Below are 15,337 nucleotides of genomic sequence, written 5' to 3'. Positions count from 1 at the left end.
AAAATATTCCAAAAAATTTTTCAGTAGAAATAAAATGTTGACAAAACTTTCGGAAGAAATAAATGTTTGCAAAATAATATTTTTTGGTAAGATTTTCTCCACATGTTGGTAGAGCATTTTTGTCTCAAGTTTCTCATTATTTTAGTACGCGAACGATAATTCCAAATCTATAAAAAGTTCGTGTGGAAGGGTAATATAGAAGCACATGCTTTTTTCGATTAAAAAAATCTTGAAATTCAAGAAAATCGTGTTTTTGACTATGGCTTTTACAAAATTAAGATTTTCTTCCAGCATGAACTTGTCAGTTTTGCCAAATTTGTAAAGGACTATTAGCAAATAGATTTGTTAAAGAATTTCTCAAAATATTAAAATATTATGTCAAAACTATTGTACCAAAAATCTATCGATTCAAAAATGTCTACACAAAAGGTGGTAAATCATTCGCGGGGGTACTACGGTACAGACTAGGGTGAAAAAAGTATTGAAAAAGTACTATAGTACTGCATAGTCCATTCCTGTCTTGTAGTTAACAGTGCATTGGAGTAATCCAATTTACCTATTGAAGAAAAATTTCATTTAAATACAGGCATACTTTCAGGCGCCACATGTGACCGAAAAGCACTATGATTTGAAATGGAAAAGTTCACAAAGTATTGGGTAGATAAACTCAAATATTTTTTTAAAGCATTAATAGGTTCCACAATCTTAACGGGATTCGGGTCAAAATTTATAGACAATTTTACAGTACAAAAAATTAATCAGTGAGACATCAGTATTAACCTCCCTCTCCCCATAATTTATATGGTTCTTCTTTCAGTTTTCCATAAACATTCAAACATTTTATTTCAATCCCTCATAATCATCTAAAATATCTATAAGTGGATCATTAATATACACTCGAACATCTTCAGAGAATACAAAATCACCATGTGACCAATTAACATCAGGTACTCTGTGCACACGGACATCAGTCATCATTTTAGCAAATCTCAGAACATCAATAGGATTCACAGTTTGATCTCCATCGCCATACCATATGTGTAGGAGATTTTCAATCTGCTGCAGTGGATATTCTGGTGGTTCACTTTGATTATAACGAATTAGATTTTCTTTGTGGCCAAAATCAAATTGACGAAATTTTGAAGAATATTTCAATTGCATAAAGTGTAACAGTTGACCGGTGGACACACCACCGGGATGAGTTTCCAAAGACATTTCTAAAGCGGTCTGGAAATTAAAAACCAAAAAAAAAAATAAATAAATAAAAAAATTATTAGAGCAGGAGGGTATGATATCATTGGCTATGGCCTATGGTTTAGAAGGAGTTCGAACTCGGCAATAAATAGAAGGTCCCTTGTCTTTCAGCTTAACATAGAATCGTGCAGCACTCATAATTTATAGGAGTTCACCACTTGTGGTATGACAATGGACCTTCTCCCTTACAGTTCCACTAGCGAGATCTTCGAGCCTACAGCTCTCATACGATCTTCAGCCTACATTTCTCATATTTTGACTTTTAAAACTATAGTATTCATAGAGACAGTTTCCTACAGGGACTTTCGAATCTACAGGCCTCGAAGTTCCCACAAGTAGACATTCGAATTTCATACTGATAGCATGGGACATATATTTCGGGCCTACAGTTCCCATAATGAGATATTCTGACCTACGGTTCCCATAGAAAGAACTTCGGGTGTACAGTTCCCATACTGGCCATACCGTTCCCTAACTGTGACCTTCGAGCTTACCGTTTCTCCACTGAGAGTCCGGGTCTAAGACCCTACATACTGCTATATTTGGGCGCCCAGTTGCCATACAGAGAATTTCGAGTCTACAGTTCCCATACTGAAACCATCGGCCATACGGTTTCTTAGCTAAGCCCTTCGAGCTTACAGTTTTTCCACTTAAACTCCGGATCTAAGACCCTACAGTTGCCGTACTGCTACTTTGGGGCATCCAGTTCCCATACTGAGACTTTTAGTACTACAGCAGAAACTAAAACAACAAAATATTTTATACAAATAGTAGCTCGAACCTTTAATTTCCATAGTGACACATTAAGGTCTACAGCTTCAGTACAAAGATTTTGAGTGCTACACTTCCATACTGACACGTTCGTGAGAGCTTCGCACCTACAGTTTCCTGCTGAGACTTTCGAATCTACAGTTTCCCTACTGAGAATTTTGTTCCTAGAAGCTTAAGCTTTGCAGTTTCCACAAGTAGACCTTTGTAGCTACAGTTCCCATACTGAGACCTATTAGGTTAGGTTAGGTTAGGTGGCAGCCCGATGTATCAGGCTCACTTAGAATATTCAGTCCATTGTGATACCACATTGGTGAACTTCCCTCTTATCACTGAGTGCTGCCCGATTCCATGTTAAGCTCAATGACAAGGGACTTCCTTTTTATAGCCGAGTCCGAACGGCGTTCCACATTGCAGTGAAACCACTTAGAGAAGCTTTGAAACCCTCAGAAATGTCACCAGCATTACTGAGGTGGGATACTTTCGGGCTTACAAATCCCATACAGAGAACTTTGGCTCTACAGATCCCATACTGAAACCGTCGACTATACTTTTCCCTGAAACTTTCGAATCGATAGTTCCCTTACTGAGGCGTTTATTCCTATGAGCTTAGGCTTTGCAATTCCCGAAAGTAGACCTTTGTAGCTCTAGTTCACATACTGAGATCTTCAGCCTTCATCTCTTTCATATTGACCTTTGGATCGACGGTTTTCATACTGAGACCTTTGCGTCTACTGTTTCCTACTGAGACTTTCCAATCTGCAGTTCCCTTACTAAGACCTATATTCCTAGGATTTAATTTGGAGAGCTTCGGGTCTACAGCTCTAAACAACTTTATAGCGTAATGAGACTTTCGGACTTACAAATCCCATACAGAGAACTTATACTCTACATTTTCCATACTGAAACCGTCGACTGTACCTTTCCCTGAGACTTTCGATTCGATAGTTCCCCTTCTGAGACATTTATTCCTAGGAGCTTAGGCTTTGCAATTCCCGAAAGTAGACCTTTGTAGCTCTAGTTCACATACTGATATCTTCAGCCTTCATCTCTTTCATATTGACCTTTGGATCTATGGTTTTCATACTGAGACCCTTGCGTTTACAGTTTCCTATTGAAACTTTCCAATCTGCAGTTCCCCTACTGAGACCTATATTCCTAGGATTTAATTTGGAGAGTTTCGGGTCTACCGCTCCCATACCTTTTTAGCGTAATGAGACTTTCGGACTTACAAATCCCATACAGAGAACTTATGCTCTACATTTTCCATACTGAAACCGTCGACTGTACCTTTCCCTGAGACTTTCGATTCGATAGTTCCCCTTCTGAGACATTTATTCCTAGAAGCTTCAACCTTTCAGTTCCCAAAAATAGACATTTATAGTTACAGTTTCCATACTGAGATCTATAGCCATCATATTCCAATTGACCTTTAAATCTACAGTTTTCATACTGAGATTTTCCATTCTGCAGTTCCTTACTGAGATCTTCGGGCCAACTGTTCCCATAATGAGACCTTCGGACCTAATGTACCCATAAGGAGACCTTCGGGCTTACAGTTTCCATACTTAGAACTGAGGGCCTACAGTTCCACACAGAGATCATCAGCATATCCCATATTTTGGCCAAGAGTTTTCGTACTGGGATCTTCTACAGTTTCCTGCGGAGACTTTCGAAAAGGCCTACTGTTCCCTACAGTTCTCCTACTAACCCCTATATTCCTATGATCTTGCATTTCCCACAAGTAGACCTTCGAATCTACAGTTCCTATACTGCGAGCATCGGACCTAAGTCCCTAATGAGACTTTCAGGCCTATAGCTCCAATACTAAGATTTTCAGCCCTACACTTTCATACTGACAACTGTAGAATTACCTAAGACCTTCCCCTACAGAGATATTTATTACTACAGTTTCCATACTATGGCCTGCAGACTTTCGTAGCTACAGTTCCCATACTGAGAGCTTCGGGCCTACAGCTCCCATACTGAAACCTTCAGGTCCACCATGCAACCTTTGGATCTACAGCTTTCCATCGACCTTACCGTATCCCTATTGATCTCTTAATTAGTTAAATCTTGGATTGAATTACAGTGGCAGTACGTTTCCTCGGGCTCACTAAAACTATTTAGTCCATAGTAAGAATATAGGTGAGCCCGAAATAACGAACTTCTAATATAACCTAACCACCGTGGTGCAATGGTTAGCATGCCCGTCTTGCATACACAAGGTCGTGGGTTCGATTCCTGCTACGTGCGAACACCAAAAAGTTTTTCAGCGGTGGATTATCCCACCTCAGTAATGCTGGTGACATTTCTGAGGGTTTCAAAGCTTCTCTAAGTGGTTTCACTGGAATGTGGAACGCCGTTCGGACTCGGCTATGAAAAGGAGGTCCCTTGTCATTGAGCTTAACATGGAATCGGGCAGCACTCAGTGATAAGAGAGAAGTTCACCACTGTGGTATCACAATGGACTGAATAGTCTAAATGAGCCTGATACATCGGGCTGCCACATAACCTAACCTAACCTGAAAAAAAATCGAAAAAAAATAAATTTTTACTTCAACCTTACCTTATTTTTATTTCTTATGGATCCTTCAACCAAATATACCATTGGTGAACAGAATAATTTCCACATTGAATTCTGATTACACACGGAATAGGCCAACACTGAATATAATTCATTGAATGGTATAAATTCCTGACGATTAAATTGCATTGAGAACAAATTATGATAACCCAAGATGGGGCTTAACACCTTAATCAAAGTATCATTGGTATTATCCAAATAAACCACAGGAGCCATTAGATGTATGGTTCTCATACGTTCTTGATATTCCTGCCTCAAGGACAAGAGGACCAATGCAGCTGATGTTGATTGTGAATGACCAATAAGATGTATGGATTGATATTGTGGATTTGCTTCATTTCTCAGCATATAGTCAATGATCGAAGCCATATCATAATAGCCAATTTCATGCCAACTAAAACTCCAAAATTGCTTTTGATGTATGTCCAGATTTTCATGTTTTCTTCCATAGAGATTTCCTCTTGAATTGCCCAGCCAAACATCATAGCCACGATCAGCTAATAAAAATGGTAAACTATTCTCAGATCCACTTAATATCCATGTATCAGATGTTCCAAATAATGCATGCTGTAAAAGTACTTTAGGACGTATTTTCCCCAAGGGGTTGATATCCTTTGGGGAGTGGGGTATACGGTAGATGGTGATGATATAACCATCTTCGGTTTTCACTTCATGTTCTTCACAGGGATATCCTAATTCATTGATACGATCAAACTGAAATGAGAAAATAAATGCACATTTTAATGAAACATAAAAAAATATCATCAAATATTTTACAATAAAATAAAAATTTTAAAATATTCTCTTTATTTAATTCCATTCACCAAATTTAATCCCTGAAGATAACAGTTCAAGGGAGAACCCTGTTTACTTACTACATACAATTTTCTTTGCATATCTTCAGCCGTCACACTATATTAAGAGAAGGAAAAGTGCTCGAAGTTGCAGTATTGGACCATATAAGTTCAATTTTATGTATTGAACGCTCAAGAACTGCGATCGGTCTATATGAGTCCTGCACCTATATGTGTTCCGATATTCTCCATTTGGAATACCCGGCGATATTTTATTTCGTTCGAAAGTTACCGCTTTTTTATCACTTGGACGGGCGGACATTTCTAGATCGATTTAGAATTTAACCATGACTAAGAATACTTTTTTTGGGATCTCATACCAATATTGCTATCAGTTTCAAAAAGAATGAAACTGATATTATTTATTGTACCTCCTATCGTGGGGTACAATAAATAATTGAATATACATGAACTGGTTGAGAATAATGCCCAGAATGTAGCATTACTAGTAAGAGACTCAATGAAATGACTAATATGGGGGGCGGACAACAGGCTAAATTAGGTCTAGTGACAGGCCGTTATTTCAGGTACACTTAGACCATCCAGTCTATTGTGATACTACACTGCTGAACTTATTATCTATTACCCCTGAGTGCCGTCCCAGCTGCGTTTCACATTACGGAAAGATCACTAAGAAATGTTTTGAAACGCTCATAAATTCCACCGGCTTACTGAGGCTTTCCAATCTGCAGTCCCCCTACTGAGACCTTTATTCCTAGAAGCTTAGGCCTTGCAGTTCCCTCAAGTTTACTTCCACAGTTTCCCTATTGAGACCTTTATTCCTAGAAGCTTAGGCCTTGCAGTTCCCAGATCTCAGATCTCAGTACACTTCCCATACTGAGATCTGAGCCTTCTTCTCCAACATTTTGACCTACAGTTTTCATACTGAGACTCTCGCGTCTACAGTTTCTTATTGAGACTTTCCAATCTACAGTTTCCCTACTGAGACCTTTAATCCTAGGAGCTTATGCCATGCAGTTCCCAAAAGTGGACCTTTGTAGTTCCTACATTGAGAGTTTCGTACCTACAGTTCCCATAATGAAACCTTCGCACTTTCAATTCCCATACTGAGACCTTAGGGTCTACAGTTCCCATACTGAGATCTTCAGCCTACAGCTCCCATATTTTGACTACAGTTTTCATACTGAGACCTTCGCATCTAAGGCTTTCTACTGGTACTTTCGAATGTGCCTACCGTTCTCATACACAAAAAAAAATTTCGCGAAAATTTTTCCAATTAAAATTTTAATTGAGTTTTAAAAAATATTCAATTAAAAATTTAATTGATTCAACAATTTTTTTAATTGAAACAAAAATCAATCACAAAAATAATAGTATCAATTAATTTTTTAATTGGATCAAGTAACTTTTTAATTGACCTTCAATTATTTTTTTTATTGATTCTATCATTTCTGTGATTGAAGACATTTCAATTAAAAATTAATTGGATCAATTAATTTCGTGATTGAATCACAAAAAGTATTTTCGTGTGTACTGAGATTTTCACCCTACATCCTCCATATTTTGACTTTTGGACCTACAGTTTTCATACTGAGACTCTCGCGTCTACAGTTTCCTACTGAGACTTTTCAATCTGCCGTTCCCCTACTGAGACCCGAGACCATATTGAGACCTTCACGTCTACAGCATGCTATTGAAACTTTCAAATGTGCCTACCGTTCCTTTCAAATCTACAAATCTATCTTGCAGTTCCCACAAGTGGAACTTTGTAGTTCCTACACTGAGAGTTTCAGGCCTATAGTTCACATACTACCACTAGGGTCTATAGTTCCCATACTGAGAACTTAGGTCTACAGTTCCCTTTCGACCTACAGTTTTCATTCTGGCACCTTTGCGTCTACAGCGAATGTGCCTATCGTTCTCATGGGTGCAATGGTTAGCAAGCCCGCCTTGCATAGACAAGGTCGTGGGTTCGATACCTGCTTCGACCGAACACCAAAAAATTTTTCAGCTCAGTAATGCTGGTGAGTGTTTCAAAGTGGTTTAACTACAATGTGGAACGGCGTTCGGACTCGGCTATAAAAAGGAGGTCCCTTGTCATTGAGCTTAACATGGAATCGGGCAACACTCAGTGATAAGAGAGAATTCACCACTGTGGTAATCTAAGTGAGCCTGATACATAGGGCTGTCACCTATCCTACCTATTTTCATACTAAGACCTTCGTGTCTACAGTTTCCTTCTGAGCTTTCAAATCAACAGTTCACCTACTCAAACCTATATTCATAGGACCTTGTCGTTCCCACAAGTAGACCTTAGAATGTATAGTTTCCATACTGAGAGCATCGGTCCTTATTGGGACTTTCAGACCTACAGCTTCAATACTATGATCTTCAGTCAAAATTTTGTTTTTATAGAAAATGTTGTCAAAATTTTATTTCTATAAAAAATTATCCCAACATTTTATCTCTAATTTTTTCAAATTTTGTCAAAATTTTAGTTCTATAGAAAATTTCGTCAAAATTTTATTTCTATAGAAAATTTCGTCAAAATTTTATTTCTATAGAAGATTTTTTCAAAATTTTACTTTTATAAACAATTTTATTTTTATAGAAAATTTTGTCAAAATTTTATTTTTATATAAAATTTCTTCAAAATGTTATTTCTATAGAAAATTTTTTCAATATTTTATTTTTATAGAAAATTTTCTTAAAATTTTATTTCTATAGAAAATTTTGTCAAAATTTTATTTTTGTATAAAATTTCCTCAAAATTTTATTTCTATTTTTTTTCAAATTTTGTCAAAATTTTAGTTCTATTGAAAATTTCGTCAAAATTTTATTTCTATTGAAAATTTTCACAAAATTTTATTTCTATAGAAAATTTTTTCAAAAATTTAAATTTTTAGAAAATTTTCTCAAAATTTTATTTCAATAGGAAATTTTTTGTCAAAATTTTATTTTTATATAAATTTTCCTCAAATCTTTATTTCTATAGAAATTTTTTTCAATATTTAATTTTTATAGAAAATTTTCACAAAATTTTATTTTTATAGAAAATTTTCACAAAATTTTATTTTTATATAAAATTTCCTCAAAAAGTTTATTTCTATAGAAAATTTTATTTCTATAGAAATTTTCTCAAAATTTTATTTCTAAAGAAAATTTTATCAAATTTTTCTTTCTACAGAAAATTTTGTCAAAATTTTATTTCTATAGAAAATTTTGTCAAAATTGTTCATATTTTGACCCATATTTTGACTTTTAGACCTACAGTTTTCATACTAAGACCTTCGTGTCTACTGTTTTATTCTGAGGTTTCAAATCAACAGTTCACATACTGACACCTTTATTCATAGGACCTTGCCGTTCCCACAAGTAGACCTTAGAATGTATAGTTTCCATACTGAGAGCATCGGTCTTTATTGGGACTTTCAGACCTACAGCTTCAATACTAAGATCTTCAGTCCTACACTTCCAGGCTGACACTTTCGGAATTACCGTTCCCATACCAACCCCTCTACCTATTTTACTTCCTCCTTGATTATAAGATATTGGGATTGATTGGATTGATTATAAGATGAGGGAGAGAGGATTTGAGACTTGGTCCAATTTTGGGATGAATTAATAATAGAAATCGCTCCTAAAATAAAAGAAGAGAACAATGAATTAGTGTGCACAAAAATCCAAGTAATGTATAACAGTCGACATGACCTACCAACCCACGCAAAAAAATGGCACCAAATTCGTTTCCAATAAAAACTTTAATTGAATTAAAAAAAATATTCAATTAAAAATTCAATTGGTTCAGCAATTTTTTTAATTAAAAAAATAATTGGAACAATTAATTTTTTAATTGCCTTTGGTGATTGATGCTATCTACCATTTTTGTGATGAAAGACATATCAATTAAAAATTAATTCGATCAATTATATTCGTGATTGAAGACAAAATTTTGGTTTCTGTGTAACCTACCAGAAAATTACAAAGCGGTTTAGTTCGCCAGATAAGAAACTGCCTTATGCATTCCAGAGGAACTGGGTATGCCTCCTACTGTTTGTAAAGCTATTGCAGAAAATAAGCAGTTGTACTTAATCCTTAAGGAATTCTTCAATATGCACCGAAAAAATTATAATTGATATTCAAAGGCAAACTTTTCCATTGTCATATTCTTACCGTGGTCTTTCGATTCAAATGTAAGTGAGCTCCTGGTATTTGCAAATATTCCCAAATATTTATATGCGTTATTTCATCCGCTTTTTGCAAATACTCCGAAATAGTTGTATTCCTTATCTCTTCGGCTTTCTGTAAATACTCCGAAATCGTTGTATCCCTTATCTCTTCTGCTTTCTGTAAATACTGTCGAATATTTGTATTTGCTATCTCTCCCGCTCTTTGCAAATACTCCCAAATATTTGTATCCTTCATCTCTTCCGCTTGAGATGTAATTAACAAATTATAAATAATAATTAGATGTATTAACATTTTTCTTTTCACAAATTTTCTCTATTCACTTCCTCAGTCAAATATTTCCAAACACAAAACTTTTTCCGAAAAAGTTTGGCAATTTGTAGTTAATTATAATCAATTATACGAATAATCGTTATTGTAATACTTTATTAATTATTACTGCAATTATTATTATTGCTTATTGTTGCCGTTAGAATTTAACGCCCCTTTATTGATCAATTTATTTAAGAGACTAATTAATAATGCTTGGGCTTTTATATCTTCTTTAGTGATTTGAAATTTTTCGTTTAACCTTTCTATCTATCTTTCTGCATTAATATTAATTATTTTATTATAAAAGTTTTTGCTTGTTTCTATTTACCGCTTTACCATGCACTTGGCCAATCGTGTTTCTTTTGTCGTTGCCTTGTTAGTCTGGTTATCATCAAAATTCTATCAAAAGCTACGACAGTTTATGGGGGTTCTGAGCTTCAATTTAAATGTGTATTAGGGTGTATACAAAGGAGAAGAAATGGAATTGTTCCCAAAATAACTTTTAAAAAATTAAGGTGTCTTATAGAAATATAAGCAGGCTGCGCTCTTTACTAAAAGTTTTATATATATAGAAAATTTTGGCACAATTTTATTCCTATAGAAAATTTTCTCAAAATTGTATTTCTATGGAAATTTTTCTCAAAATTTTATTTCTATAGAACATTTTGTCATAATTTTATTAATATAGAAAATTTTGTCAAAATGTTATTTTGTTATCAAAATGTTATGTTATGTTTCTATAGAAAATTTTTTCAAATTTTATTTCTATAGAAGGGAGCTGCCGTGGTGTAATGGTTAGCATGCCCGCCTCGTGGGTTCGATTCCTGCTTCTACCGAACACCAAAAAGTTTTTCAGCGGTGGATTATCCCACCTCAGTAATGCTGGTAACATTTCTCACACGGATGAAAAAGACTGTTTTTCATATGTTTGGCTATAAACATTATATGTTTGGAACACAAATTTTTAAACACAATATTTTTGAGTGCAAGCATATAATGTTCATAAACTAGCATAACATGTTTGGGACATATATGTTAATATGTTAGAACATATTATGTTTGGGACATAAAATGTTTGTAAATATAATATGCTTGGATGCAAACATATATTAATTTAGAAATAGCCTATAAACATATATGTGTTTAGTAGCTTGGAGCGCTATTTCACAGGGAGCGATATTGAATTAAGTTGGTGGTTGTTGCTTGTTATTACAAAATTAACATTTTATTTTTCCTTGGTCAATTGATCAGCTACTTCTTTGATCCTTACAAACTGTGTGGTCCGCTGTTTGAATCCCCGTCCGGCAAAAGGTAAAATTAAAATAAAAAAATCATACAATTGAATAATTTCTTCTACAATGTTTGTATTACAGAAAAAGGTGCTAAGAACTAAAAAATCTCGTGGAAGTGAGAGACCGATAAAAACTTAATCCGATACACGTTTTTGTGAGCCCAAAATACCAGAATATTAACAATTTCAGGCAAATCAGATAAAAACTACGGTTTCTAGAAACCCAAGGAGTTAAATCGGGAGATTGTTCTTATGGGGGCTATACTAAAATAAGGACCGATACTCACCGTTTTCGGCACACCTCTTTGTGACTCGAAAATACCTCTAGATTTCCAAGAAGTAAAATCGGGAAATCGGTCTATATGGGGGCTATACCAAAATGTGGACCGATACTCACCATTTTCGGCACACCTCTTTATAGTCCTAAAATACCTCTAGATTTCATATTTCAGACAAATTGGATAAAAACTACGGTTTCTATAAGCCCAATACCCCAAATCGGGAGGTCGTTTTATATGGGGACCATACCAAAACATGGAATGATACTCACAATTTTTGGCACACGTACTTGTGGTCCTACAATACCTCTAGATTTCCAATTTCAGGTAAATTGAATAAAAACTGCTGTTTCTATAAGCCCAAGAAGTAAAATCGGGAGATCGGTCTATATGGGGGCTATACCAAAACATGGACCGATACTCACAATTTTTGGCACACCTCTTTATGGTCATAAAATACCTCTAGATTTCAAATTTTAGGCAAATTGGATAAAAACTACGGTTTCTATAAGCCCAAGACCCCAAATCGGGAGGTCGGTTTATATGGGGACTATATCAAAACCTGGACCGATATAGCCCATCTTCGAACTTGACCTGCCTGCAGACAAAAGACGAGTTTGTGCAAAATTTCAGCACGATTGATTCATTATTGAAGACTGTAGCGTGATTACAACAGACAGACAGACGGACAGACGGACATCGTTATATCGTCTTAGAATTTCTTCCTGATCAAGAATATATATACTTTATATAGTCGGAAATCGATATTTCGATGTGTTACAAACGGAATGACAAACTTATTACACCCCGTCACCATTCTATGGTGGTGGGTATAAAAAAAGAGGAATCACGCTCAAAATAAACCCAGCCAACTGCACTCAAATCGATGATTCGACGGTGGCAAAGGAAAAGAGATATGTTTGTACGAATTTATTTCGGCATAAGCCGGCTATCGTGTAAATCTTTTTTCGGAAGCTTCAAGCGTGGTTCACTTTTGGGTTTAGTGAACTGCCTGAATTTATTCTGATAATTGATTGATAGTTTTGCTGCAAGTAGAGGATGCTGATGAGTAATGTGGTAATTCCAAAACGTGCGTCCATCCGACCATATCTTGCAGTCTGTGGAGCTTTGCCCAAATAAATTTGACAAACATTATTTTCCTCTGTTGGTTAAGCTACACTTGTAGTTTAGTCAATGTATGGTTTTAAGCTGAAATCAAAAACATCAACAATGATTAAAGAAAAAAAAAACAACAATAACAAGGCGAATTTTATTTCTATAAAATTTTTTTTCAAAAATTTATTTTTGTCAACATTTTATTTCTATAGAAAATTTTGTAAAAATTTTATTTTTATATAAATTTTCCTCAAATCTTTATTTCTATTTTATTTTTTAAAATTTTATTTTTATAGAAAATTTTCTCAAAATTTTATTTCTATGGAAAATTTTGTCAAAATTTTATTTTCATATAAAATTTCCTCAAAATGTTATTTCTATAGAAAATTTTGTCAAAATGTTATTTCTATAGAAATTTTGTCAAAATTTTATCTCTTTAGAAAATTTTATCAAAATTTTATTTCTAAAAAAAATTTCGTTCTACTGAAAATTTTGTCAAAATTTTATTTCTATAAAAAAATTCGTCAAAATTGTATTTTTACAGAAAATTTTCTCAAAATTTTATTTCTATAGTACGTTTTGTCAAAATTTTATTTCTATAGAAAATTTTGTCAAAATTTTATGTTTATATAAATTTTACTCAAATCTTTATTTCTATAGAAAATTTTTTTAAAATTTTATTTGTATAGAAAATTTTCTCAAAATTTTATTTCTATGGAAAATTTTGTCAAAATTTTATTTCTGTAGAAAATTGTGTCAAAATTGTATTTTTATAGAAAATTTTCTTAAAGTTTTATTTCTACAGAACGTTTTGTCAAAATTTTATTTCTATAGAAATTTTGTCAAAATTGTATTTTCTTGTCAAAATTTATCCCAAATTTCTTCCTAAACTTCCTAAAAATTTTATTTCTATAGAAAATTTTGGCAAAATTTTATTTCTATAGAAAATTTTGTCAAAATTTTATTTCTATAGAAATTTTGTCAAAATTTTATTTAAAAAAAAAATTTTTTCTTTCTACAGAAAATTTTGTCAAAATTTTATTTCTATAAAAAATTTCGTCAAAATTGTATTTTTATAGAAAGTTTTCTTTAAAATTTTATTTCTATAGTACGTTTTGTAAAAATTTTATTTCTATAGAAAATTTTGTCAAAATTTTATGTTTATATAAATTTTCCTCAAATCTTTATTTCTATAGAAAATTATTTAAAATTTTATTTTTATAGAAAATTTTCTCAAAATTTTATTTCTATGGAAAATTTTGTCAAATTTTTATTTCTATAGAAAATTTCGTCAAAATTGTATTTTTATAGAAAATTTTCTCAAAATTATATTTCTATAGAACGTTTTGTCAAAAATTTATTTCTATAGAAATTTTGTCAAAATTTTATTTTATTGTCAAAACTTAACCCAAATTTCTTCCTAAACTTCCTAAAAATTTTATTTCTATAGAAAATTTTCTCAAAATTTTATTTCTATGGAAAATTTTGTCAAAATTTTATTTCTATAGAAAATTTCGTCAAAATTTTATTTTATTGTCAAAATTTATCCCAAATTTCTTCCTTAACTTCCTAAAAATTTTATATCTTTAGAAAATTTTCTCAAAATTTTATTTCTATAGAAAATTTTGTCAAAATTTTATTTCTGTAGAAATTTTGTCAAAATTTTATCTCTTTAGCAAATTTTGTCAAAATTTTATTTAAAAAAAAATTTTTTCTTTCTACAGAAGATTTTGTCAAAATTTTATTTCTATAAAAAATTTCGTCAAAATTGTATTTCTATAGAAAGTTTTCTTTAAAATTTTATTTCTATAGTACGTTTTGTCAAAATTTTATTTCTATAGAAAATTTTGTCAAAATTTTATGTTTATATAAATTTTCCTCAAATCTTTATTTCTATAAAAAATTATTTAAAATTTTATTTCTATGGAAAATTTTGTCAAATTTTTATTTCTATAGAAAATTTCGTCAAAATTGTATTTTTATAGAAAATGTTCTCAAAATTATATTTCTATAGAATGTTTTGTCAAAAATTTATTTCTATAGAAATTTTGTCAAAATTTTATTTTATTGTCAATTTATCCCAAATTTCTTCCTAAACTTCCTAAAAATGTTATCTCTTTAGAACATTTTCTCAAAACTTTATTTCTATAGAAAATTTTATCAAAATTTTATTTCTATAGAAAATTTTCGAAAAATATTATTTCTATGGAAATTTTCAAAACATTTTTTATATAGATTTTTTTTTATAATCATATTTTGGTTTTTGCAAATCGAGTCAAAAAAAGTCTCAAAGTAGAAACTGATTTGAAAGAAGAATGCTCTTTTTATGCTAGATGTTTGAAAAACGAAAAAAATGGAATTCAAAATTGTACAAATGTATGTATGAAGTTCAAGATGGCGCATTTGTGATAAAACTTTCAAATTTTAAATTTAAATTGTAAAGGAAAGTGAAAGAATCTTTTTCACATTGGATAAAATTAAACTAAAGCAAAATGACTACCATGAACTAAAATACACTTCAATTGGCTTTAGTTCGCTTCAGGTTTCAATTTCTTTGAGTGTAGCGCTGATGAATAATCAATTATTCGATTGGGTCGGTTTAAAAATAACTAAAATTCGATTATTCGAAATTGAAGAACGATGAATTTTTTAACGTCAACATTCGAAATTTGAATCCCTAATGTCCCTAATGTAATAACGAACCCAATGCATTAGGCTTGATAGGGAT

The 15,337-nt window shown here is 32.5% G+C and overlaps 1 protein-coding gene across 1 annotated transcript; it reads right to left on the bottom strand.

The window, feature by feature from the left end:
- Positions 1-817: 817 nt before the first annotated feature.
- Positions 818-9,954, bottom strand: LOC142220372 (lipase 3-like). The gene is made up of 3 exons (XM_075289462.1): positions 9,598-9,954; positions 4,592-5,323; positions 818-1,227 (listed from the first exon to the last, which is right to left on the bottom strand). Exons 1-3 carry the CDS (start codon positions 9,904-9,906, stop codon positions 841-843), a joined length of 1,428 nt encoding a protein of 475 aa, XP_075145577.1. The 5' UTR covers positions 9,907-9,954; the 3' UTR covers positions 818-840.
- Positions 9,955-15,337: the final 5,383 nt, after the last annotated feature.

The sequence above is a fragment of the Haematobia irritans genome, chromosome 1 (assembly GCF_050003625.1).
Source record: "Haematobia irritans isolate KBUSLIRL chromosome 1, ASM5000362v1, whole genome shotgun sequence".
Lineage (NCBI taxonomy): Eukaryota > Metazoa > Arthropoda > Insecta > Diptera > Muscidae > Haematobia > Haematobia irritans.
The sequence above is the reverse complement of the archived record's forward strand: the minus strand, read 5'-3'. Positions and strand labels throughout refer to the sequence as shown.